The 22,768-nt window shown below is 53.5% G+C and overlaps 8 protein-coding genes across 8 annotated transcripts; 3 read left to right on the top strand and 5 right to left on the bottom strand.

The window, feature by feature from the left end:
* Positions 1 to 1,464: 1,464 nt before the first annotated feature.
* On the bottom strand, positions 1,465 to 3,343 carry CONPUDRAFT_105456 (uncharacterized protein). The gene is made up of 3 exons (XM_007771203.1): positions 2,045 to 3,343; positions 1,864 to 1,988; positions 1,465 to 1,807 (listed from the first exon to the last, which is right to left on the bottom strand). The coding sequence occupies exons 1-3, from the start codon at positions 2,928 to 2,930 to the stop codon at positions 1,796 to 1,798; spliced, it is 1,023 nt and encodes a 340-aa protein (XP_007769393.1). The 5' UTR covers positions 2,931 to 3,343; the 3' UTR covers positions 1,465 to 1,795.
* A 583-nt stretch (positions 3,344 to 3,926) lies between these two features.
* Positions 3,927 to 5,049, bottom strand: CONPUDRAFT_144529 (uncharacterized protein; the record flags this gene model as incomplete). The annotated part of the gene is made up of 3 exons (XM_007771202.1): positions 4,310 to 5,049; positions 4,123 to 4,247; positions 3,927 to 3,965 (listed from the first exon to the last, which is right to left on the bottom strand). The coding sequence occupies exons 1-3, from the start codon at positions 4,506 to 4,508 to the stop codon at positions 3,927 to 3,929; spliced, it is 363 nt and encodes a 120-aa protein (XP_007769392.1). The 5' UTR covers positions 4,509 to 5,049.
* Positions 5,050 to 5,224: 175 nt separating this feature from the next.
* CONPUDRAFT_144528 (thioredoxin-like protein) lies at positions 5,225 to 6,455 on the top strand (the record flags this gene model as incomplete). Its single annotated transcript, XM_007771201.1, has 5 exons — positions 5,225 to 5,612; positions 5,667 to 5,824; positions 5,897 to 6,028; positions 6,146 to 6,181; positions 6,416 to 6,455. The coding sequence occupies exons 1-5, from the start codon at positions 5,442 to 5,444 to the stop codon at positions 6,453 to 6,455; spliced, it is 537 nt and encodes a 178-aa protein (XP_007769391.1). The 5' UTR covers positions 5,225 to 5,441.
* Positions 6,456 to 7,907: 1,452 nt separating this feature from the next.
* On the bottom strand, positions 7,908 to 9,669 carry CONPUDRAFT_105451 (uncharacterized protein). The gene is made up of 3 exons (XM_007771200.1): positions 8,413 to 9,669; positions 8,232 to 8,356; positions 7,908 to 8,175 (listed from the first exon to the last, which is right to left on the bottom strand). Exons 1-3 carry the CDS (start codon positions 9,518 to 9,520, stop codon positions 8,164 to 8,166), a joined length of 1,245 nt encoding a protein of 414 aa, XP_007769390.1. The 5' UTR covers positions 9,521 to 9,669; the 3' UTR covers positions 7,908 to 8,163.
* Positions 9,670 to 10,361: 692 nt separating this feature from the next.
* Positions 10,362 to 11,746, bottom strand: CONPUDRAFT_165962 (uncharacterized protein). Its single transcript, XM_007771199.1, has 3 exons — positions 10,824 to 11,746; positions 10,642 to 10,766; positions 10,362 to 10,594 (listed from the first exon to the last, which is right to left on the bottom strand). Exons 1-3 carry the CDS (start codon positions 11,734 to 11,736, stop codon positions 10,583 to 10,585), a joined length of 1,050 nt encoding a protein of 349 aa, XP_007769389.1. The 5' UTR covers positions 11,737 to 11,746; the 3' UTR covers positions 10,362 to 10,582.
* A 688-nt stretch (positions 11,747 to 12,434) lies between these two features.
* Positions 12,435 to 15,194, bottom strand: CONPUDRAFT_90659 (uncharacterized protein; the record flags this gene model as incomplete). Its single annotated transcript, XM_007771198.1, has 16 exons — positions 12,435 to 12,698; positions 12,766 to 13,198; positions 13,251 to 13,387; positions 13,440 to 13,525; positions 13,641 to 13,721; positions 13,776 to 13,838; positions 13,896 to 13,921; positions 13,974 to 14,020; positions 14,074 to 14,173; positions 14,233 to 14,260; positions 14,319 to 14,458; positions 14,513 to 14,562; positions 14,619 to 14,668; positions 14,723 to 14,771; positions 14,830 to 14,884; positions 14,941 to 15,194. The coding sequence occupies 16 exons, from the start codon at positions 15,192 to 15,194 to the stop codon at positions 12,435 to 12,437; spliced, it is 1,863 nt and encodes a 620-aa protein (XP_007769388.1).
* Positions 15,195 to 16,972: 1,778 nt separating this feature from the next.
* On the top strand, positions 16,973 to 18,177 carry CONPUDRAFT_144525 (uncharacterized protein). Its single transcript, XM_007771197.1, has one exon. It carries the CDS (start codon positions 17,003 to 17,005, stop codon positions 18,098 to 18,100), a length of 1,098 nt encoding a protein of 365 aa, XP_007769387.1. The 5' UTR covers positions 16,973 to 17,002; the 3' UTR covers positions 18,101 to 18,177.
* A 239-nt stretch (positions 18,178 to 18,416) lies between these two features.
* Positions 18,417 to 22,474, top strand: CONPUDRAFT_165959 (uncharacterized protein; the record flags this gene model as incomplete). The annotated part of the gene is made up of 5 exons (XM_007771196.1): positions 18,417 to 18,509; positions 18,566 to 19,086; positions 19,152 to 19,525; positions 19,580 to 19,644; positions 19,749 to 22,474. The coding sequence occupies 5 exons, from the start codon at positions 18,417 to 18,419 to the stop codon at positions 22,293 to 22,295; spliced, it is 3,600 nt and encodes a 1,199-aa protein (XP_007769386.1). The 3' UTR covers positions 22,296 to 22,474.
* Positions 22,475 to 22,768: the final 294 nt, after the last annotated feature.

The raw sequence follows: 22,768 nt of genomic DNA, 5'->3' as shown, positions 1-22,768 counted from the left end.
GCAATTCGATATGCCATCGAAGATGCCGATTGGCTAGAAGTTCCATTCGAGGACGGCTTGCGGGAGGATGTCAGTCTGTATGACTAATTGGAGGAAGATGGGATAGAGCATGAGGTCGGTGTGAGTCTGGATTGCCACAGCAGCCAATAGAATCACCCTGAGTGTATGTGTCGACGTCACCTTTGGTATCCGCGAACACGGCATCTTCGCAATTGTGCCAACTTAGCCACAGGTCATGCCATAACAGAAATGCCAGCCGCAATGTCTCGATACTCTTGCGGTCGAAGAAAACCCGAGACATAACATACACAAGTCTTGAGGTTTGAGTGTAGAGCTTCAGGAAGGGTTTCTTCGCATTAATCCAGTACGCGAGATATACTAGAATAAGTCCAGGAGATAAATCTAGGCGGTACCATATACATCATCCAAGGCGTCACGGCCACCCGACTGAAGCACACGCTACACTTCCTTCAGCAGTTTAGCCTTGTCCTCTGTGGGGAAGAGATTGATGACGCAGGTTGAAATCACGCACTGGAAGCCAACAGAGGCGGCGTCTATGGGTAAGTGCTCGTGAAGGAGTGCCTTCGTGAATGAGACATTCTCGATAATGATACGTCGCGCCAGCAATGTCAAGACTTAAAATACAACGCTTTCCCGGCGGCCTCGGATATGATGCGCAGGACCCTGACAGACGCTGTGGCCACCTGGGTTTCTGCAGCCCAGTCCCATGTAATGGAGCTGCTCGGGTGTGTACAAGAATGCCTGCGCGACAGTATCGGCTTTGTGGGGACAAATATTGCAACGTGTTTAGCAGGTGGGCATTGAGGTGAGTACCAGTTGAGAATCGAATGTTTCCCTATTGGCCAATGTATCTATAGTGCCTGCAATAAGTTACTTGGCATTCCGCCACCGCTGTGGATTTGTCGCTTATTGGTCCCACATAAGCTCTTGCTAGCCAATTAGAGATAACCAATCACATTTCTTCGAATTTCATCCGTGATCTATTGGCGTAAAGTTCAGTGGCTATCCCACGTTGAAACTATCGGTACCAGTGAATTTGTTTGTTCGCCGGGGGGTGAAGAAGTCAGGTCCGCAGATTTATATTAGGTCTTCCAGAAATAAGTAGTAGATCACGACAAGATTTGGGGGCCTCTTAGGTTGTAAAAGCCTCTTTTCGTGACGCGTGCGGTGGTGGGATGCCATTCGTTGTGTACCATTGAAAAGCAGACGTCCGATGCGATCATCTGCTGTTAAAGGCCACGTCGCACTCTGCATATCCTAAGGCTGTTGACTTGACGTCTGATCTGGCGACATAATGGAAAGATAGAGTCAGTCTACTCAAGGTAAGAAAACTCTGAACACAGGAGATACACAGCGCCAATTGTACGCGGGACTAAGCGGAACTCGAGTACTCCACCGTATGCAGCCTCGTGACATGTCCTCGGAGCTGCCTCATTATCGTTATCCGATAAATCTTGATCACGTTCAATCCTATCCGTAACTATGTTGCACACGTTTTATGGAGTCGACTATTTCGATAAATGATGCCGAAGCATTCGATGAGGTGAAGTCCTGGTAAATGGCGTGCATATATACGATGATGAAGTGACACTGTAAATGCCTTTACATGTACGTCTGTACAATGACGAGAGATAAACGTTTGATGAAATATAGTGCGTGTGAGTGATATGCGAAGATTCCACGTGCGTGTGACGAGCATGACTAGTGGGAGGGATGAATCAATGTATCAGATCAGAAAAGTCGCGTAGCAGGTATAGATCATCTGAACGGAAATTTAGATCGTTCTCTGGAAGATGAATCAACGCATGAACTGACGCGGACAAACGCCGACCATAAACTCACTTTAATGATGGACCACTGAACAGTAATGTGGTTCAGCTTTTCCCGAAGAGCTACTCGGCACAGATTGCAAGAAAGCTGATTTTCCAAGGGACCGAGCGCAGATTGCATCGTACTCGTGGACAGATCTATGACACGGGCACAAAATTAATCGCGGCCGCCGCCGGCTTGACTCGGCACGTACCTGGTCGGGCGTCCCACGCGAGGTACGATGACGCGAGCGCCCAGGCACTCGTGACCCGCTTCTGGTCCTCAAAACTGCAGGTCTCCGTCTGCGCGTGTGGGTGCGGAGGCGGTACGAGTAGACGCCTCAGGGCATCCAAACGGCCGAGATGCAGGAAAAACAGCCGCTTGAGATACCTCGGCCCTATGTTTTCTGCCATGTCGTCGCTAATGGACGCGAGAGGGAAGGACAGAAGATGGGATGACGTGGGGATGGCGAGGTCGAGGATGTCATGTTTGGCAGCCAGCGCGTACACCTCGAGCGGGTATAAGGGCGCGTGCGAAACCAGGAGGTTGTATAAGGGTGTTGATTGGGCAACAAGCTTCTTCGCAGACAGGCCGTACTTTGGAAAGGCGGCGGCGGCAGACGATAAAGACTCGAATGAGGGTGCGTAGTGAGAACACGACATGTCGTAGATGCTGTGCAGAATGATGTTGAGAACAGAGGAATGCTCTGCCACCGGCATCACGGGTTCTGTAGGGCCGCAATTTCGGTTTTGGGATGAAGATACAAGGCCTTTGAAACCATTATATGACGCGCCGAGCAAAACGCTAGAATGAACATAGAAGAACACGGAGTCAGAGGACAAGAGGATGATGTCGGGAGGGGATGCAATGATGTTGGCTCCAGGGAAGAATGTCGTCGATACGGGGACAATAGTATCACCGTCCGTTACCGTGGGTGTTGGGGGAGACGGAATAGGGGAGACGGCGCTGCAGGGAGGTGTTAGAAGCTGTAGCGGAGGCGCGTCGGCGTGATCAAGGCTGGGGATCTGGAGGAAAGACATGGGATCTACGGCGAGCTGGGAGACACGGCTCCAGTCGAGTGGCTGTGTATACGCGTCCATGGCTAGAAGACGGTGACAAAGTAGGAGAGACAGATAGAGGTGTGCTGGAATGAAGGCATGTAGACGGCTATATGAGTACCTGAGGTGGCACTGCCCGAGAAAGGAGACGGAAAGTCATATGCGAATGTTTTGGAGCAGCCTACTGTATACTTCCCTTGCAGAGGAGGGCCCCGCTCCGTTCTCCAACGCTTGTGGTCTTGATGGTAACTTGTCATAAAAACTGCGCTCTGCTAGTGCAGAATTGATACGAATGAGCATTTGCGGGATCGTGCTGGGGCTCCACGAGAGAAACTTCCTGACATCGCATGCGCTGAACATGTGCCAATGCCGTGTGCCAAAGCAAGTGAGAATAGGTGATCGGCCCATTCATGTACTCGGCCTTTGGGAAGCATCACGGAGAGATAGGACGTGGCCCCAACGCTGCGAAGAAACGTATCAAACCGCTTGCATCATTGCGCAGTTTTTAGAAGGCCACTACACCCACGTGTGAGCATGTGATCATAAATCAGGGTTTTAAGAAGCGATTCGGAATTGTTGCGTCGAAGAGTTGTGTCATGGTTGGCCTTGTATTTTGTTTGCATTGCGGAGGATAATGATGAATATTCGATGAATACCGCTGGCCATGGATCAGACTTTCATGTACATGATTGTATGGCGTTTAGACACATGGGCTGATATGCGGCAGACCCGGGCCGGTGATGCCTGTGAGGCATGGCGCCACAACATTCAACATGCTTCTGGATGGGGCGTGGTAGATTCGGATCGGAAATCGTAAAACATGCAAAAGAACGAATAAAGTGCTTGCCTACCGTGACTAGTTACAGAAGAAATATCCCAGCACCGTGGAGCAAGCTTAACCGTTATTATCGTCTTATTTTAACTTTACTATAATTTAACCTTTATCCGTGGGGCATTAACCTCACAGAGAATCAGAGAGACAAGGAGATCGCCATCTCTGACATGTACACAATAGGCAAATCTAATACATCTGCTGTGCTACAATGAAGGTCTAGCTTTCATGAGAATATTGAAGTCCTACACACTGTATAAAAACATAAACAATGCATTTTCAATCAAGGAATAGCGTGCCTGAAAACTATCAAGAACTACTTTCGAAGAACACAGAAGGCCTAGATTGTTCTCTGCAGCAGAGATCAGAACATTAGGAGTTCGCAAATGCCCAGAAACTTACCTTGACCGCAGACCACTGGATTTTGACGGTTTCCATGTGCGCTTTAAGGCGGTCGCGACACTGGTCGCACGTCAGCTGCACTTCCAATGGTCCCAAAGCCGACTCAATAAACCGTATGGACAGATCTGGAAGAATATCCATATTAGGTACAGTACTTATGCACTGTCCGAAGCGTGACGATACCTACCTGGCCTTGCTTCCCATGCAAGCTGTGCAGATGCGAACGCCCACGCTCGTGCGACCTGCCTTTGATTGTGGATACTGCACGAAGCTGTAGGCGTATGCATCTGCAGAGGTTGCAAGAGAATACGTTTCAGAGCCTCCGTGCGCCCGAGGTGCAAGAAGAATAGCCGTTTGAGATACACAGATCCAATACGGTCTACCATTCCCTCGCTAATAGACGGAAGATGAAAGGAGAGAAGATGGGAAGAGGTTGGTACAGCGAGATCGTCAAGGTCGTGCTCGGCCGCGAGAGCGTAGAGCTCAATCGGACGCAGCGGAGCATGTGCTAATAGAATGGAGAACAATGGAGTCGATGGGGAAATATACCGCTGAAAGGACACCGTAGGTTCTCATCGCCGCCACTGCAGCAGAGAGGCACTCAAACGAGTGGCCATAATGAGAGCACGACCTGGCGTAAACTGCACGGAGAACGACGTTCAAGACATCAGATGGTTCTGTCACCGTCAGTGAAGGTCCCACTCTGCCCCTGTTGCAGGGAGATGGTGGGAGAAGGCCATCAAACGCGTTAGAGGATGCATCGAGTAGAGTAGAAACATGGACGAAAAAATGGATGGAATCCGAAGAGAGAAGGACAAGGTCTGGAGGGCGCGAATGAAGCCCAGAGCCGGGAAAGAAAGTTGTTGAAACGGATACGATGACATCGTCCTCAGCAACAAGATTGCTCGCCAGCGGCGACGTTTCAACGTTCAACGGCGAGGTCCAGTAGCTGATATGGCAGAAGCGGCGGTGATATATCGATATCAGTAGGCGTCTATCTCTAGCCAGTCAGCTAGCCAATCATAGCGTGAGACTTCCTAGCACTAGCTCCCAGCGAAACCGGAGATCGGCCTTTGTCTCCCTTTTATCTGCCCTAGATGCCCGCGATCCTCCTTAGCGCTTGTTCAGGATCTACTGCTTGCCCGGCGTTCAGTACAGGGATGAGTAATAGGTGTCCAGCGCACGAGATAATGATTGCGTACTCATGCAGGTGCTTGAGAGTATAAAAGGGCCTCGGCGTTTCCAACCAACAGCTAGCTCAGCTCTTTCTGTCGCGTTCTACGTCTCAACTCCACCTTTCTCTAGTTCTCCTGGTCAACATGGTCTTGAAGCTTTACGGGAACCCCGTATCTCCCTGCACCCGGACCGTCGCGATGGTCTGCAAGGAGCTCAACCTTCCCCGTGAGCTTGTTGTAGTCTACTTCACCAAAGGCGAACACAAGCTACCTGAGTATGTCAAGAAGCAGCCCTGCGGCCAAATCCCTTACATTGTGAGTGATTTTCTCCCACTTTGCATGCGACAAGCTCTATTCTCTACTCGTAAGGACGATAACAGCTTTGTGCTGCATGAGTCTCGCGCCATTGCTCGCTGCCTGGCGGTCAAGTACGCCAACGCAGGCACGGCAGACCTCTACCCGAGCGACTTTCAGGGAAAGGACCTCGTCGAACAGGCGGCGTCTATCGAGGCATTCAACTTTTACCCGTCCGCGGCTGGCGCCGTTTCTGAGAGGATTTTCAAGCCATATGCTCTTTCTTGAACTGTCGCATGCTACAGAGCTGACATGCTTCTGATTGCAGTGCTTTCCGTGGCCAGCCTAACCGACGAGGCTAGACTTCAGGAGTACCTCTCGGTCTTGAATCCCAAGCTCGACGGTTTTGGCAGCATTCTTGGATGCTCAGGCTATGTGTAAGTAGCGTCTTCCTATTCCCCAGGCTTGGTCATAGAGGCTCTGAACGGCGCACTGGTGACTGTTTTGGATGTGTCCGCCCTGGTACTTTTGGAAATTGTGATAACTATTATCAGCACAAAACATATGCGTGAGGTGCAGGAGGCAAGACGGTAAGTAAGTACAGTGTGACCACGATCACCGCAAGCTCGCGGGCCCGGGGTCCGCCATAGCGGAGTTGAGAAGCTCAGCGATGTCTTCGACCATCATATTTCACGGACTTGGAAGCGGAGAAGGATAAGCGTCTTTCCAATGCTCCAAGATCGTGTCCGCCATGGATGCAACGCCACCACCAGATGCAGAAGCATCAGCCTGTGATGACGCTTATTAACTCAGCGGCGTTTCAGTACCGAAGACAAATTCGCAATTGAACGTGAGAGATTCTAACCAGCCTATTCGTTCACTTCTGCGGTTCGATGCGCCATCGAAGATGCTGATTGGGTAGAAGTTCCGCCCGAGGACGGCTTGCGGGAGGATTTTAGTCCGCATTACTATTGGGAGATGAGATAGAACATGAGGTCGGTGGTTCTGGCTTGGAGCAGCAGCCAATAATGTTGCCATGAGTGCGGGTCACCCTTGGTATCCACGCGGCATCTTCATAATGGTATTAAGTAGCCACGGGTCATGACATAACAGAAATATCGATCCTTGAAACACCGCTGTTTGGACGATGTCTCGATACTCAAGCAGTTGAAGAGAATGAGACACAACCTACATAGGTCTCGAGATCGGATTGTAGTGCTTCGGGGAGGGATTTCCTCCGCTGCGTAAGATAGGCCAGAATACGTTCAGAATAAAAATGTAAGTGGTGCCACATACATCGTTCAAGACGACACGCACCCGGCAGAAACACACGGTATGCTTCCTTTAACGGTTTAGCCTTGCCCTCTGTGGGAAAGAGATTTCTGACACAGTTCGAGAGCACGCAGTCGACCAAGCCTGAGGTAAGCGTCCGTAAAGGAGTACCGCCGGGAACGAGACACGGGGAGGCTTGAGATTTCTCTTGGCCGCATTGCGGCATGCAAGGGCAATCACATCCTGCAAAGGTGACCTAAACTTGATTGGAGAACATATCGAGTATCCTTTACACGTTAAGCGTGCCTTGCCATCTAGTTTCGTTTCTTGTGTACTTTCTTTAGGTTTCCCCGCCGTTGCACTATTGGCCGGTGCATCTATAGTATCTGCAATGGGTTATTCATTCCGCCACCTTCAAATACGGATATGTCGCTTCTTGGTCTCAGACGCCCTCGCATAGGCTATTGCTAGCCAACGAGAGAGAACGCCGTTACATTTCATCCGTGATCTAGTGACGTAAAGTTCAGTGGCTGTTCCACTACCATGATGTATATACCAGGGAACTTGTTTGTTTGCCAAGGGGATGACCCAGAAGTCAAGTTTGCATATTTATATCAGATTTTGAAGGTGAATGTATAGATCACGACAAATTTTTGGAGTGGCTTCTTCAGTTTGAATAACATCTTTGCATGACGCGTGCAGTGGTCGGACTCCAATAGTTGTGTGCCATTGAAAAGGGGGTGTTGGATGCAATCGTCCAAGGTTGGTGCCTTGAAGTCTAATCCGGTGCCTGACAAAACGGAAAAATGGAGACAATCTATTCAAGGTAAGAAGGTGCTAAACATAGAAAATAGGCAACATCCCTCGTATGCGGAACATGTTGCCTTCCCGTATTGTACCGAATGCAACCTCACGGTGTCATGACCTCGGAGCTGCCTCATTGTCATTATCTGATAATTCGTGATCACGTTTCCCTATCCGTAGCTAAGTTGTACACGTTTTATGGAGTCGGCTATTTCAATAAACAAGCCGAGACACTTCGTGATGAGCCCTGTTGAATGTGCACATTTTCGGGAGCATTTCATGAATCAAAAGGCCTGGAAGATGACGTGCGTACATGGAACGATGAACCGACACCGGGAATACATGTATGTACATGTACCGATTCAGAGCGACGAGAATGAGTGCTCAATCAAGTACAGTGCGTGCGCGTGATATGCGAAGAATCCTCGTGTGTATAGATCAGGACAAATATCAGGTGAAATGCTGCATAGCAACTATAGATCGTTTGGACGAAATTTCAGATTGTTCTCTGGAAGATGAATCAACGCATGAACTAACGCGGACACGTATTGAGAGTAAACCCACTTTAATGATGGACCACTGAACAATAATGTGGTTCAACCTATCCCGAAGAGTTCTTCGGCACATGTTGCAAGAGAGCTGCTCTTCCAAGGGACCTAACGCTGACTGTATCGAGCTCGTGGACAAATCTATGAGAAGGGAACAGGATTACTCGTAGCCCGCGGCACAACTAGTCAACACGTACCTGGTCGGGTGTCCCATACGAGGTGCGCCGACGCCAGCGCCCAAGCCCTCGTGACCCGCTTCTGGTCCTCAAAGCTGCAGTTCTCAGTTGGCGGGTGCGGGTGCGGAGGTGACAGGAGTAAACGCTTCAGCGCGTCCAGGCGGCCTAGATGTAGGAAGAACAATCGCTTGAGATACTTCGGCCCTATTTTTGCTGCCACATCGTCGCTGATGGACGCGAGAGGGAAGGACAGAAGATGGGATGACGCGGAGACGGCTAGGTCGTGAGCGTTGTATTTGGCGGCCAGCGCGTACACCTCGAGCGGGTGTAAGGGCGCGTGCGACATCAGGAGGGTGTACAAGGGCATTGAACTGGCAACAAGCTTCTCCGCAGACAGGCCATACTTTGGAAACGCGGCAATGGCAGACGATAAAGACTCGAACGAGGGCGCGTAATGAGAACATGAGATGCCGTAGATGCCATGTAGAACGATGTTGAGAACAGAGGAATGTTCTGTAACCGGTATCACGGGTTCTACGGCGCCACAACCTTGGTTAGAGGATACGTAGATTAAGCCGTTAAATGCATTATGAGATACGCGAAGCAGAACGCTAGAGTGAACGTAGAAGAACACGGAGTCAGAGGACAGAATGATGACGTCGGGATGGATTGTGAGGATGTCGGAGCCAGGGAAGAATGTTGTTGAGACGGAGACAACGACGCCTTCGTCCGTTGCACTGGACAAAATGTCTGGGACGGATGGTGTGAACGTGTGTTTATCATGTGTTAGAAGAGGCGAAGAATTGGAGGATAGAGCGCTGCAGGGGGGCGTCAGAAGTTGTGACGGATCCGTTTCAACGTGATTTGAACCGGGGATCTGGATAAAGGACAAGGGTTCTGGGGCGGCCTCGGAGGCATAGCTCCAGGCGAGTGGCTCTGCATAGGTGTCCATGTGGAGATGTATAAGACGATGATGATGAAGTCGGAGGAGCAGAGAGAAGTGTCGTAGAATGTAGGAATGTAGGCGGGTATATGAGCATCTGAAGTGGCACTGCCCGAGACGAAGGGGCGAAAAGGCACGCACGAATGCTGTGGGGCCACCGACGGGTCGTACCTCGACATTCGACATATATTTACCTTGGTGGAGGAGGCTCCACTCACTTCTCCAACGCTTGTGGACTTGAGAGCTTGCCCATTGGCGCGTGCGCTCAGCTGGCGCAGAGTCGATACGAAGGCGTACTCGCGGGGTGTACGTTATTTGAGTTCTGTGGTAGAAGGGCTCCACATACGAGAGCTAAACAGGAGACGAGAAACTTCCTTAGCACAAACACGACCCCGTACCGTGTGACAATGTGGACAAATATAGAGTCGTGGTTGATGATGATCGTGACGGAGAGATACGGAGGCGTCCCATGGCCATCGCTTCGATCCGCAAACCGCTGACATTCCGGCAATACTTTCAGGGTGGGCGCCAGCAGGCACCAGCGTCCTAACCCCGCGTATGCATTGGAAATGATCATATCTCGGGGTTTTAGTAGGCGACTCAGAAGTGCTTCGTCGAAGAATCGTGCTTCGGTTGGCCTTGTATTTGCTTGCATACCCCATATTATGCGATGATATTGCTGGAAGGTTGATACCATTAGATTCAGATTCAGAAGGTCATGTACATGATAGTATCTCGAATATACAAACTGAGGGAGCCATACATGTCTTCGACAAAATAATGCAAATCGGGCATTGAGCATTCTCGGAGTCGGATGATTGGTCAGAAGCAGCTCAGGAGTTGATGTTCTGCCTTGTTATCATATCTTACGCCAGATCTCGAATAATTCAACTCCAATTGCCTACTAAAAGACGCTTCGACTGGTCGCGTCATAGAAAGAAGCAGACACACATCCCCTGACAAGCAGTAGATGGCTCTGATGAGGACATGACAGCATTCAAGTTCTTTCCAAGGTAAGTTTTTGGTTGGGGAATGGAAAATTCGTATCCGACGTCGCAATATGTACAGAAAATGGCTCTCAAAATATTCTTCAAAGCACCTGAGTAGAGAAGAATCATTGCATCCGATACTGAGAAGCATGATAGACAAGGGTCAACAGAAACTTATCGAGACATAAAACAAAAAGGCTTGGATCTAAAGAAAACACTTCTCTGAAAACCCTCGATATCTTCCTTGTGAGAATAAGAACTAGATCGTTCTCTGCAGCAGTGGTCAGAGTAGGGGCTAGTAGAAAGCCATACACTCACCTTGACCGCAGACCACTGCGCTTTAACAATTTCCACGTGCTCTTTAAGGCGGTCGCGACACTGGTCACACGTCAACTGTACCTCCAATGGTCCCAAAGCTGATTCAATCGACCATATTGATAGATCTGGAAGAATGCCCATGTCAGATATTTATGCGCTGGCCAACACATGCTTATACCTACCTGGCCTTGCTTCCCATGCCAGCTGTGCACATGAGAACGCCCACGCTCGTGCGACCTGCCTTTGATCGTGGATACTGCACGAAGCTGTAGGCGTATGCATCTGCAGAGGTTGCAAGAGAATACGTTTCAGAGCCTCCGTGCGCCCGAGGTGCAAGAAGAATAGCCGTTTAAGATACCTGGATCCAATACGGTCTACCATTCCCTCGCTAATAGACGGAAGATGAAAGGAGAGAAGATGGGAAGAGGTTGGAACAGCGAGATCGTCAAGGTCGTGCTCTGCCGCGAGAGCGTACAGCTCAATCGGACGCAGCGGAGCATGCGATAATAGAATGGAGAACAATGGAGTCGATGGGGAAATATACCGCTGAAAGGACAAACCGTAGGTTCTCATCGCCGCCACTGCAGCAGAGAGGCACTCAAACGAGTGGCCATAATGAGAGCACGACCTATCGTAAACCGCATGGAGAACGACGTTCAAGACATCAGATGGTTCTGTCACCGTCAGTGAAGGTCCCACTCTACCCCTGTTCCCGGGAGATGGCGGGAGAAGGCCATCAAACGCGTTAGAGGATGCATCGAGTAGAGTAGAAACATGGACGAAAAAATGGATGGAATCCGAAGAGAGAATGACAAGGTCCGGAGGGCACGAATGAAGTCCAGAGCCGGGAAAGAAAGCTGTTGAAACGGATATGATGACATCGTCCTCAGCAACAAGATTGCTCGCCGGTGGCGACGTTTCAACGACGAGGTCCAGCAGCTGGTATGGCAGAAGCGGCGGTGAGGACACCTCAGTGCTGGGAGGTGGCGTCGGCACCTGAGTAGGCGTTAGAATGTTATCAACGTCCACATAGTCTGACAGGGCGCTAAGGATGGTGTCCCAGTCAGGCGAGCCCTCGTTTGACCCAAAGGACATTGCGGAAAGGTTATCGCGCGCCACAATGAAGGACCGGGCTGGCCAAAAAGTGCGACTGGACGTCCGCATTTTATACGAGTTCACGGTATGCCACCGTGACGCCGACGTGTAGATGAGAGAGATAGAGAACCCTCGAGGGTATTCCGGACGTTGTTGTTGTCACTGCAGACGGAGGTGTTCAGTCACTCCTCATCTTTCGCAAGCCTACCGTCTCGCGCATCCCGGAAGCCAACAACCACAGAACCTGGAATATGTAGGTATTGAGTAAGTTAGGGTTGGTTGTTACACACATGGCCTCAATCTAGACTGTTAGAGGATCGTTGAGAGTGAGTGAGAAAGTTCGAGAATCTGCTTTATTCAGCAAGGTGCGATCCGCTTACTTGAAAGATGAAAGGTCGCATCCTTGCGCATGCCTATAAGTGAAACGCTTCTTTTTGCTTGTCAAGGATTAAATTATATGAGAACTTACTGCTATACAGGGGAGAGGAAAGTCAACCAGCGAAGACCCCCGATAGCCCCACTTTAAAGATACGAGGTTCCAGAACTACGGTGTTTTGCGGCATATACATGATCAATCGATCATCCGTGAACACACGTCATCAACGCGGTTCTCAAGGTTTAGATAGGTCAAGACTGAGCAATATCATATAGATTGGAGAAAATCTGACAAGAAATCACAGAAGTACGATCACCAAATCTTAGTTCCATTCCGCCTGGGCGTACAAACCCAAGATCTCGTTCGATAGGATATCGCTATATGGCAAAACATCGCTCTCGGTATAGGTCTGCGCCGACTGCAGGCCGTTGAGGATGCCGAGCAGCTGGTCCTCGATGAAGTCCACGAAGACGAGGTCGATGGGCGTGTCATCGCTCACGTTCGGCGCGTTGCTGCCGATGAAGTCCGGGGTATCGTAGTACGGGATGGCGATGTGCATCGTGTCGTCGCCAGCGCCCGGGCAGTACTGTGCTTCGGAGGTTAGCATATCCAATGTCCGCCGCAAGACACACAGAAGTTGATGGGCCACTTACGTCCTGCGTGACGTAGCCCAGCGTCAAATTGCCCGCCGACTCCGCGCGCTTCTCCATCCCCGCACGCTCATTCATCTCTCGGAGCCATTCATTATACACCGCCCTGATATCATCGCTCCTCCGCATCTCGCGCTCGAACGCATCGCGCTTGCGCCTGCGCTCGTCCGCGCCCGCCTGGTTGAGCGCGGGCAGGACCTGGTTCGCGATGCTGAAGTTGAGATTGGGGATGTACAGGAACTGGTCCAGGAACGGCGATGACGTGAGCTGGTCGTTCTTCGTGAACGGCCCTTTGAACAGATCGAAGCGCTGCGAGCCCGAGTTCGTGATCATGATGTTCGGGATCGATGCGCGGCTGTTGTTAATGGCGAGAGCGACCGGGGCGGCTTCGGCGATGAAGAGGGTCAGGATAGAGTCGTTGGAGGGGTAGGGTGCTCTGTAATGGAGTTAGGTTTTGAGCAATGGAATTATGGGATATGCATACGTACCCGCTCAGAGAGTAGTCCTGCGGTGCTGTTCCGTATAGGTAGTCGAGATCGTACGCAATTGCGAGGTCTAGCAGTCCTTGCGTGATGTTTTGACCCGCTTCGGTGTCAAACGTCGCGTTGCTTTGCTGGGTATGGTACTATTGAAAGCTGTCAGTATTTATGTTGTGCTCGAAGACGCATACTTCTGACCTCGTATGTAACGCGATTCTGGTCCAAATAACGTCTAGTAAACGTGATGTTGTCTGAGTTATCCTTCGCAGCGTCGAGGTCGGCACCTTCAAGATGCTTGGTCAGGCCCTGAAGGTCAGCCACTGAAAACGACGTTTACTCACTCATCCAGCCTGACAGATTGATGAGCGCAAGCATGATACACGCAACAGAGACATTTACCAATGGTTTCCATGTAGCGGCCGCTCTCCAATGCCATGGACCTCCCATCGTACTGACGACAATCACGAATGTGGGTATGTCCTACATTGAAATGTCAGAACTCATCCTTTGTCTCAAAGTAGGCGTAACACTCACCTCCGAAGATCAAAATGGGGGTAAGCGGATGTACTACGCGAATGGCGTCGAACACATCTGGCCCTGGAATTAAAATCCAAGTTTGAGTAAGAGGACAACACATGTTGGTTACACGCTCACAATGGTCATAGGAAACAGGCATGTGCCTATACGGCAATCAGCACATCCCGCAAAGCCGAAAAGCAAGTCTCGACACACCCGACCAAAAGGAAGAGATCAGGCTCGTCAGCAATAGCATCGGCAAACTGAACAAGAAGCATGTCAGAGTCGTGAAGTGCTCGAGTTCACCAGAGCGTACCCATTGCTCCTTCACCATGTCTGAGGCAAACTGTACTGTCGTATTTGCCGAATTGCCCGTGAAGTCATAAATGACGCCGAGCGACATGATGTTGCGGCCTCTGAAGGAGGATGGACATGTCAGATCAGTGGGAAACCTTAAACTTCAGTAACAACTTGCTTTCTGGTAGTGAACTTGACGGATCTGTCTAAAGAGCAGAGGGTTATCAACGTATCCAACGGAGCGTCGAGGGAGAAAGCACGCACTTCCCATAGGCAAGCTGACAGCTTCCCCGTCCTCGTTCAGGATGGTGATGTTCACGTTAGACGCGAGATAGCGTCCGTTCAAGTGCGGAGCAAGGTTGATGTACGTGTCATAGGCATCCGCATACTCGTACAGTTCGTGGCTAGAGTAACTTTGTATGAGATTGAACGATCTTTGGGGACGGGAGGCGGCCTACTTTCCAACCGTCATCAAATCGTATGGCAGGCGCTCTAGGAATGTGTTGGTCTGGAGAATGAATGAGTTCCCGAGTCAAGCTGTTGCGTAAATCCGGGTAAACTCACCTCGTGTCCGTCGACGCTGCCAGCAGGGTATCCATCTGACAGGCCGGTTCCTTGATATGCCGTTAGCCCACAGGTGTTTCATGTGTGTGCATACATGGACTCACCATCATGCAAGTCACCCGAGTCGACGAGCAGCAAGTCGACATCTTTTTCCTGGAGCCAAGCCGCGTTATAGTGCTTCAACACGCCATACGAGGTCTGCAAGACGTACGAGAGCGATCTGCTTCATGTGCGTGACAAAACTGGCAAAGTCACCCAAGTCGCCGCTGTAACATAGATCTGTGAGCGAATTGAGACTGGCTAGACGCAAAAGGCTATTAACCTGTAGTCCGGCTCCGGGAAGCTCGCCTTTTGATGCCCCAGCAGCCAACCGTGCGTATCGGTTGTATGGATAACGTTGAAGTCGCTCCAGACGAGGGGCCGGTACGGCGGTGTCAGAGGAACCTGCGGGTACTCGCGCTTGTGGACGTGCTCGTGAGTGTGCGCGTGCGCGGTGTCCCGACTGTGCAGATGGTCCTCGCAGGCTGCTGCGGCGAGGGCGAAGGCGGCGAGAACGCTCGCGCGGAGGGCGAACATGGCTGCGACGCTGGACGTCCAGGGTACGTGCTAGAGAAGAGATCAAGGCGGAAACGCAGATGGGCTATATAAGCCTAGTCGGCTGGGGAAAGGTGGGTGCGTATATTTAGTACGGCGTGGATGATCCATGCGGGGATGCTGAATATTATTTCGGGACGGTGTTATCTTGAATGGAGGCCATGTGCTTCAAGTTGGTCTTCCTCGGGTCTTTCAGCGCTTATAGCGTGGACGTGGTTGACTTGGGATGTTGAAACATAGTCCTTTTTGCGTCGTGAGGCAGTTATATGCGCACGACGTATCAACGAGTGGCGATGGAACGTGGCCCAACGTAGCGCTCGGGGTTGAGCTCCATGGACGCGTCGGCGAACTCGAAAGTTTCCCACGTTACGTGACGTGTGCGGCCCGCGCGCCCCTCTCGCGTTTCTTTAGCTCTTCGTCTCTTGCAGACCTTCACTGGTACTATATATGGCCTATCGTTCCTCGAAGGAGGCGAGCACGTTAACGTTACTCTCTCACATGCGGGCACATGAACGAGCCAGCCTTTCAGTCAAAGGTACAGCGCACAGGGAACCCTACCCAGAAACCCCCTTGGCACCGCCCAAGAACACCAAATCAAAAGGCTGAGTCAAGACAGGCGAGACGAAGTGAACGGGCGATGTTCCCCTTGAAGCTGCGCCCAGATTGGTACGTATATCATCGTTTTCCGCTTAACCAGGATTCATTAATCTTCCTTTTGAACCATGGTAGTGATGTTCGGATGCTGGACCCTAGTCTCGGTTAGCATTTGCGAGTACCATATATGCATAACAGGCACAGACATGTAAGTAACTTGCCTTCAAGTGCCGTATACTTAATCTCCTCAACTTCACGTTCGTGGCTAACCCGACACGTTCCAGCTGCCTAGACCTCAAACTCCGCTACTCTCGGAGCCAAATACTGGGGGCACGTTCTCGTTCAAGGCTGTACTATCTATGTACCGCTAACCAGCCCATTCGCTGCGACGTGGTAGTGACTGGGTTTGCATAGCGGCCAGCTGTCTCGTGCGCACCACGTCCCCAGCTCATTGTCTGTCAAATCAAGGCGTGGGATCGTCAGGAACAAAGACAAAAAGAGCATCGAATATAGCAAGCGCTCAATCAGCAGCTCCGTCTGTGAACAAAACCATTGCGACAATGTTCCATTCCACCCCCGCATCGTGGTAAGCTGTCCGTGTTCCGTTGCCCCGATCAAGCCTCAAGCATATCAGTCAGTCGCTCGCTCGCCGAAAACTCAGTTGATAAACTTCCAATGTTCCCAAGGCCGATCTGATGCCCCTGGGGCATGCGTGGAGAGGAATGAAAGCCTGAAGGCAGCCGGGGATCCAAAGCTCCCGTCCTTTTTGTCTCGCTATTCCCCCATTTACTAGGTCAACGCCTCTCGTTCGGCCAGCTATTCGCAAACTTCTTTTACTTGCTCAACTAAGAGACCTCGTTCCCTCGAATGGCGTTGTGCGGTCATCGCTTCGTGCAGCCTCCAACTCCGACTGTTGTCTCTGAACAATTGCGACTGCAGCTGCCGAGAACATCTCGGCCCATGAGCCCGTTCATATCGGGTGCAGTGCCTCCGTGCAGAAGCTTTAAAGTACGCGACGCGGAGGTCTACGCCCACAATTCTTCTCTCAGAAGGCCGTGTTCCCTTAGTCGCTTGACAAAGTTCACTTCAGCGCTAAGATATAACGTCACCGTCCTTAGCGTTGTCAACAGCCGTAATAAATGCCTCACCTGAAGACCTTATCTGCTGTCACCGTCACCGCGTCTACTCGCCACGCCATGTCCATGCCCCCATCATTCCCATTCACCAAGCTCACCACCGAGCTCGCGCTCGAAATCTTCCGCACAGCCGCAACACCAGACTTTGCTCTTACCACCCGACGCAGCCCGTACGCCGACGCGCTCGTGCTCTGCCGCGTCTCCCGCGCACTGCGGCACGAGGTGCTCCCCGTGCTGCTGCACACCGTCATCCTGCGCACCTCGCGCGCCCTGCACGCGTTCATGCGCGCCTTGCGCATGCAGCGCTTCGTCTTCGCTGCCCGCGCGCCACACTTGCACGTAGAATATGCAGCACTCGTGCGCAGGCTGTATGTCGCGGAGGCGTGGGAGGCACCACCAGCTGCCCCAGAGGCTGCTCCGCCCATGCATACTGGCAGCAGCAGCGGCGGGGGTGATTTTGGCAGGCAGTCGTTCTCGATACCGCCGCCTCCGGCGCAGGTGGACGTAGAGTCGCTTCTGGAAGAGCCGACGCTCGACTACGAGCTGCTCGGGCCTGTCGTTCTCGGCGTGAGCGATCTCGCGCTCTCGTGGGGCGCTATTCACGTATTGTACCATTCTCTCTCCGAGGCTACGCTTCATGCGTGGTCGGGCGTCAACCGCACTAGGGCACTTACGCTCGCGGGGAGCTTCACGCGGTGGCGCCCGTTGACGAGCACCGCGGAGGGGTGTGCGTTCCTCGGCGGGCTCGAGCGGCTTGCGCTGCGCGGCTCGGTCAGGATCGAGGCTGACGAGGGGCTTGGGCCCAGGTTTACGAAGATGATGGTGCAGCATGAGCTCGTGGGCGGTCTGGGCAGTGTTCCGTGGGACGCGCTGCCGCTGCTGAGACGGCTGAGCGTCGCGAGCGTGGATGGGAGCACGTACGACCAGCCCAGGTACCGATGTGGAGATGATGGCGTCGCCGATGCTGGTTCTGCTGAAGCGTACGAATGGTGTTTTGAAGAGACGGCAGGTGGGGTTGAGCAGATGGGAAGCAAGAAATGGGCGAGGCATGAGAGCGGGTTCAGCGCAAGGGTGCGGATGGAGCTGGGATCGGACTATTCGAGCAATCTAGTGCCTGTCGTGGACTGGCCGACGCTGTGGGCCTGCGGGGAGTCGTGATCTTGGTGTTGAGAGCGTAGCATTGGAAGGGCGTATAATATTCATCGATGGACATTAGAGCAGTATGATCTAATAAAATTGATTTCAATTGAGAGGCGCAGATCTGAAGTGAATTTGCGGTGGAACTAGAACTTCAGGCCTCAGGGTTCGCCTGTATTTTTCATATCAGGAAGATGAGTGAGCTGCAGGGTAAATATGACGCCCTGTATGATGGAAGAAGGATGAAGTTGGCGAGTGGGATTATCTGATCTGTGCACGTGCGAGTCGGGCGGGTTCGAGTGCGCGGCTCAGTGAAGCAGTCTTTTGTCCTGCCGCGATGACTACGATGGGCCTCGACGAACTGCCCTACGACCTCATCCTCCATGTTTCTTGCTATCTTTCTTTATATGATGTCCTTGCCCTCCAGGCGGTGTGTACTCAATAATTCCACGCTGCAGCCAGCATCATTGACGTGTTGCTGCGCAGACATGCAAGTCTCTCCGGCAGCACACCCTCACCCGCCCTGTCTATCGCGCACAGGCACAGGACCTCCTCAACCGTGCACGCCCACTCCCACTCAAGGGCTTCAACTCATTCAACACCATCAGCACACCCGCCCTTATCCAGGCCGTTCACAAGGCACAGGCATTTGACGCAGCATGGCGCGTCCGTGCACCCCGCCCCGCCACCTCGGAGCCCACGCTCGACGGCAAGGGCGTCCGCCCGTGGTACACCATCATCTCGTCCCCGCCCGACGAAGAGATCGACTGGCTCAGCCCCATTACAAGCAGCTACACCCTCTGTGCGACCAGGAGTGGTAGGGTTGTCTGCTGGGATGTCGCGCGTGATATCCCGCTCGCAGACTGGGACCCCCGCACCATCAGATCGGCCCCCGGCATGCCTCCAGAACACGGCTCAGGGCGGGAGAGGTGGGAGCTGTGGAAGTGCAGAGTCGAGTTCGAGGAGCGTGCCGTGTACTTTACCATGGCGCGGCTCCTCAAAGTTTCGTGCGTTATCCGCTCTTGTTCGCTGTCGCATTCACCCACTTAGACCTTTTCACATCCTTATGCAGATGGGAAGACGATCGGACGATGCAGTTTGTCCTCATGAAGCTCTGCTTCCCACCCGAGTATGCGTTCACCGACCAAGAGTCGGGCGAACTCCACCTCCCCACCGCCGCCTCCCAACACAACGTCCCTGGGCCACCCATATCACAAAGCATGTCCCCTACAACTGTCACCTCACCGCGCTTTACTGCACTTCCTACACCGGAAGCTGAACCTGCGAAAACCGTACCCGTGCACCCTCACGACTTGCCCCGGCCCGTGTTCCGGGCACTCACTGCATTCCATACGGCGGGCGTCGTGATGAATGTCTTCTTGCTCGATCCTCCTCGTAGATTGCTTAGTGCATTTGTATGGTTTGCGAGCACTCCTCCTACCATAGGTTTGTTCTCAAGCGCCTGGTTCAGCACGATTTCTCTAATACATCCTTCTACAGGACTCTACGTTTTGCCAGATTGGGCAAAGGAGGAATACGTTTTCATCGATACTGGCATCGAATGCGTGAGTGCACCCTGAATACGTATTGAGCTTGCTTGGCCCGATATATGCTTGCTTTCATGTCTAACGTTCTCTTCGTCATTGCGGACATTTACTGCACTCAACAGGACGTCTCCTCAAACTGGTCCTGCATCCTGTACGACGAACAAATCGTCATCCACGCAGAAGAAGCCAACTCTGCGCACCAGCACTTCTACCCGATCTCTCTTCTTACAGGTTTCACCCGCCCCCGCGGCGCGTCACGCGTGACCATGAAGCCGACGAGCGCCGTGCCTATGTCGGCTATCGACCCAGAAGATCCTATAGATGCCTCGGCAGAGGCTCAGACAACGGCTCACGCAGAGCCTCCAAGCGAACGCACGATCGAGGGTGACATCTTCCCCATCGTCTGCGCGCGCGTCCCGCCCGCGCGCTCGCTCAAGCGCAACTTCACGTTCCCCACTCCGCGCCCTCCGTCTCCCTCGCCCTCTCCTCCTCCCCCATACCGATCTGTCTCCGAGGAGGGCAACACCCCCGCTCACCCCCAGATACAGCCATCCTCGTTGTCATTATCGACGTTACCATCAAACGACATGTTAACCCCGCCCCCGGCGTCCGTGATGAACCTCGTCCCGCCCGGCTCGACGCTCGTGCCCATCGGACCGGACGCCGCGGACCCGCACTCGGGCGTCGTGTCGCTCCCCGGGCCGGCGGGCACGGGCATCACGACGCAGCTGACGTCTGCGATGCTCGGGCGGCTGCAGGCGGCGATTAGGGCGCGCGTCGTTGCGGCGGGCGGGCCGGAGGGGATGGGCGGGGAGGTGTTGAATGAGGAGGTGCAGCTGGGGCAGGGGTTGGTGGCGAGTGTGAGGATATGGGGGGTGGTGGAGGGGCCGGAGGGGGTGCCGGTTGTGAGTGTGGATGTGGATGTGGATGTGCCTGGGACGGTGGCGATGTCGGTGGCTGGCGAGGGTGCGTTGCAGGGTGGGGTGGATGGTGAGAGTGGGAGTGGTGGGATGGCGAATGCGGCATCGACTTCGACTTCGACATCGGGAGTGGGGCCTAGGACGCCGCCGCGAGTGCACTCGCCTATTCCTGTTGTCCCGCAGACCCCGACGGATGTGGGTATGGACACGGACGACGAGGCAGAGGAGCGCGAGGTTGATGGGGTGACGCGGGAGGATTCGATGAGTGAGGAAGAGCCCGAGCTCAGGGATGGGAAGATATGTCACAGCACGTTGATGGATGAAGCGGGAGCGTTCGCAAGTACAGCAGGTCTCAGCCGGAAGGGAAAAGAGAGGGCAGACGCCGTCGCTGGCTCGTCCAAGGGGGAGCTCGAGATCAGTGACGAGCGTCCCGACCCGCCTCGCTCGTCCCCCGTTCCACCTCCGCACTCTGGCGACAGCCAGGCATCGGAGCTGTCGACGCCGTTTGCGGGGCCTAGCATCATCTCGGGCACACTCACGCCCACGTCGGAGACGCCAAACAGCCAGCTCATCGTCGCCGAGAGCCCCTACCCGCCGCCGTCCACACTCATCCTCCACCAGATGCCCACCCCCGGTGCCACCGCAGACCTGTTCAGCCACAATCCACACCATCTAAACGGAAACGGCGACGCCGCTGCACCCGGACAAGATCTGCCGCCGCTGCAGGTGAACCCCTACCCGTTCCCGCCGTGGTACCCCGAGTCGGCACACTTTGTGCGCCAGTGGTGGCCGACGCTGCCGGGCGTCCCGCGTCTGAGCTGCACGGTGGTGCTCCTCGCGGCGCATAATCCCGAGAACCACCGGACGAGATTTGTGCTCGCGCAGCATTATTTCCGGGTGCCGCTTGTGCCGGATTTGCCGGACCCGCTTGATGTTGACGAGCGCGCGCGGCGGAGGCGGCGGAAGGGGAAAGAGCGCGCGATGGATGTTGGGAGTGGCGAGATGCTTGTGCAGGGCAGGGTGGCTGGGGTGAACGGGGCCCGGGAAGACGGGCTGGATGGCGATGAGTACGGCGAGGAAGAAGAAGGAGATGAGGACGACGATATGCTCCGGCTGTGGTACGTCTCCACGCCGTTCGAGGTCGTCTGCGTGCTCGACCGCGTCGGCGAAGACGGCGTGGGCGGCGATGGGGACGACGGGGACGACGACGATCTGCGTCCGCGCCCGCTCGTCGCTGTCGACTTTGGACACGCGGTGTGGGTCGAGTATGCGGGTGAGCCGGGCGGCCTGTTTGGCGTGGACGCTGCGCGGCTCGCGGATATTCCGCATTTCCCCGAGGCGGTGCTGCCCCCGCCGCTGCCGCATCCGCCGATTATACCTCCGCTGAACCATGATGGGGACGAGGGGGTGAATCATCTGGACGTGGCTGACGTGCACGATGATGACGTCGATGATGTCGACGACGACGACGAGGATGGGGACGGGGACGACGAGGATGGGGACGGGGACGACGGTTGGCCGCTGGACCGGATCCACGACGTGCGGAGACAGCATGTGCCCAAGGTGCTGCGGTTCGTCACCTTCCCGGCGGTCGACGCGGGCGGGCGCGGGCCTGCGGAGGTGCGGACGCTCGCGACGCCGGCGGAGCTCGATCTGGACGCGGTGGAGACGATCAATATCGACCAGAGCCAGGGGGCGGTGATTGTGTCTGTGCGGGACGGCAAGATTTTTATTATGCGGTATGAGTGAGCTCGGGCTGTGTGTCCCTGGATCAGTACGGTGTACGTGGGTGACTTTGGGGATCTTGGGATGGATGGAAAGGACCGTGTTGTTTTTCTTGTTGTTTTTTCTTGTTCTTTATTTCTGGGTGTAGTTGCATGTGTGTACTTTGTGGTACTTTGTGGTGTTATTCAGCGATTATTGGAGCGTCAGAGTGTGTGTGCGAGAGTGGATGGGGAAAGCTGCGACTAAGACCTGATTATTGTAACGTTGCAGGACATTGTATTGGACGTCGTTGCTTGCGTGCTATGCCAAGTCATTACATGATGTGTGATTCAAGGTCGTTGGGAGAGGTTGATATCGATCATCCAGGATGCAAGAAATTTGGATGAATATCAACCGGGTTTCAGTGGATTACCCTGGTAACGTTTCACAAGTGTGCGAGAAAGAGTGAGAGCTGGAAAGAATCATAACACACAGATCCCGGCAAACGCGTACTACGT

The sequence above is a fragment of the Coniophora puteana genome (assembly GCF_000271625.1).
Source record: "Coniophora puteana RWD-64-598 SS2 unplaced genomic scaffold CONPUscaffold_7, whole genome shotgun sequence".
Lineage (NCBI taxonomy): Eukaryota > Fungi > Basidiomycota > Agaricomycetes > Boletales > Coniophoraceae > Coniophora > Coniophora puteana.
Note: the sequence above shows the minus strand (reverse complement) of the source record. Positions and strands in the feature narration are given on the sequence as shown.

Bases quoted from the DNA above. Each gene is read 5' to 3' on its own strand.
- CONPUDRAFT_105456 (XM_007771203.1), bottom strand. From the start codon at position 2,930: ATGGACGCGTATACACAGCCACTCGACTGGAGCCGTGTCTCCCAGCTC. The intron at 1,989-2,044 runs GTACGTGCCGAG...CCCGTGTCATAG, and splicing joins CGCGTGGGACGCCCGACCAG to ATCTGTCCACGAGTACGATG.
- CONPUDRAFT_105451 (XM_007771200.1), bottom strand. From the start codon at position 9,520: ATGTCGAATGTCGAGGTACGACCCGTCGGTGGCCCCACAGCATTCGTG. The intron at 8,357-8,412 runs GTACGTGTTGAC...CCCTTCTCATAG, and splicing joins CGTATGGGACACCCGACCAG to ATTTGTCCACGAGCTCGATA.
- CONPUDRAFT_165962 (XM_007771199.1), bottom strand. From the start codon at position 11,736: ATGTCCTTTGGGTCAAACGAGGGCTCGCCTGACTGGGACACCATCCTT. The intron at 10,767-10,823 runs GTAGGTATAAGC...GCATTCTTCCAG, and splicing joins GGCATGGGAAGCAAGGCCAG to ATCTATCAATATGGTCGATT.
- CONPUDRAFT_144525 (XM_007771197.1), top strand. From the start codon at position 17,003: ATGTCCATGCCCCCATCATTCCCATTCACCAAGCTCACCACCGAGCTC.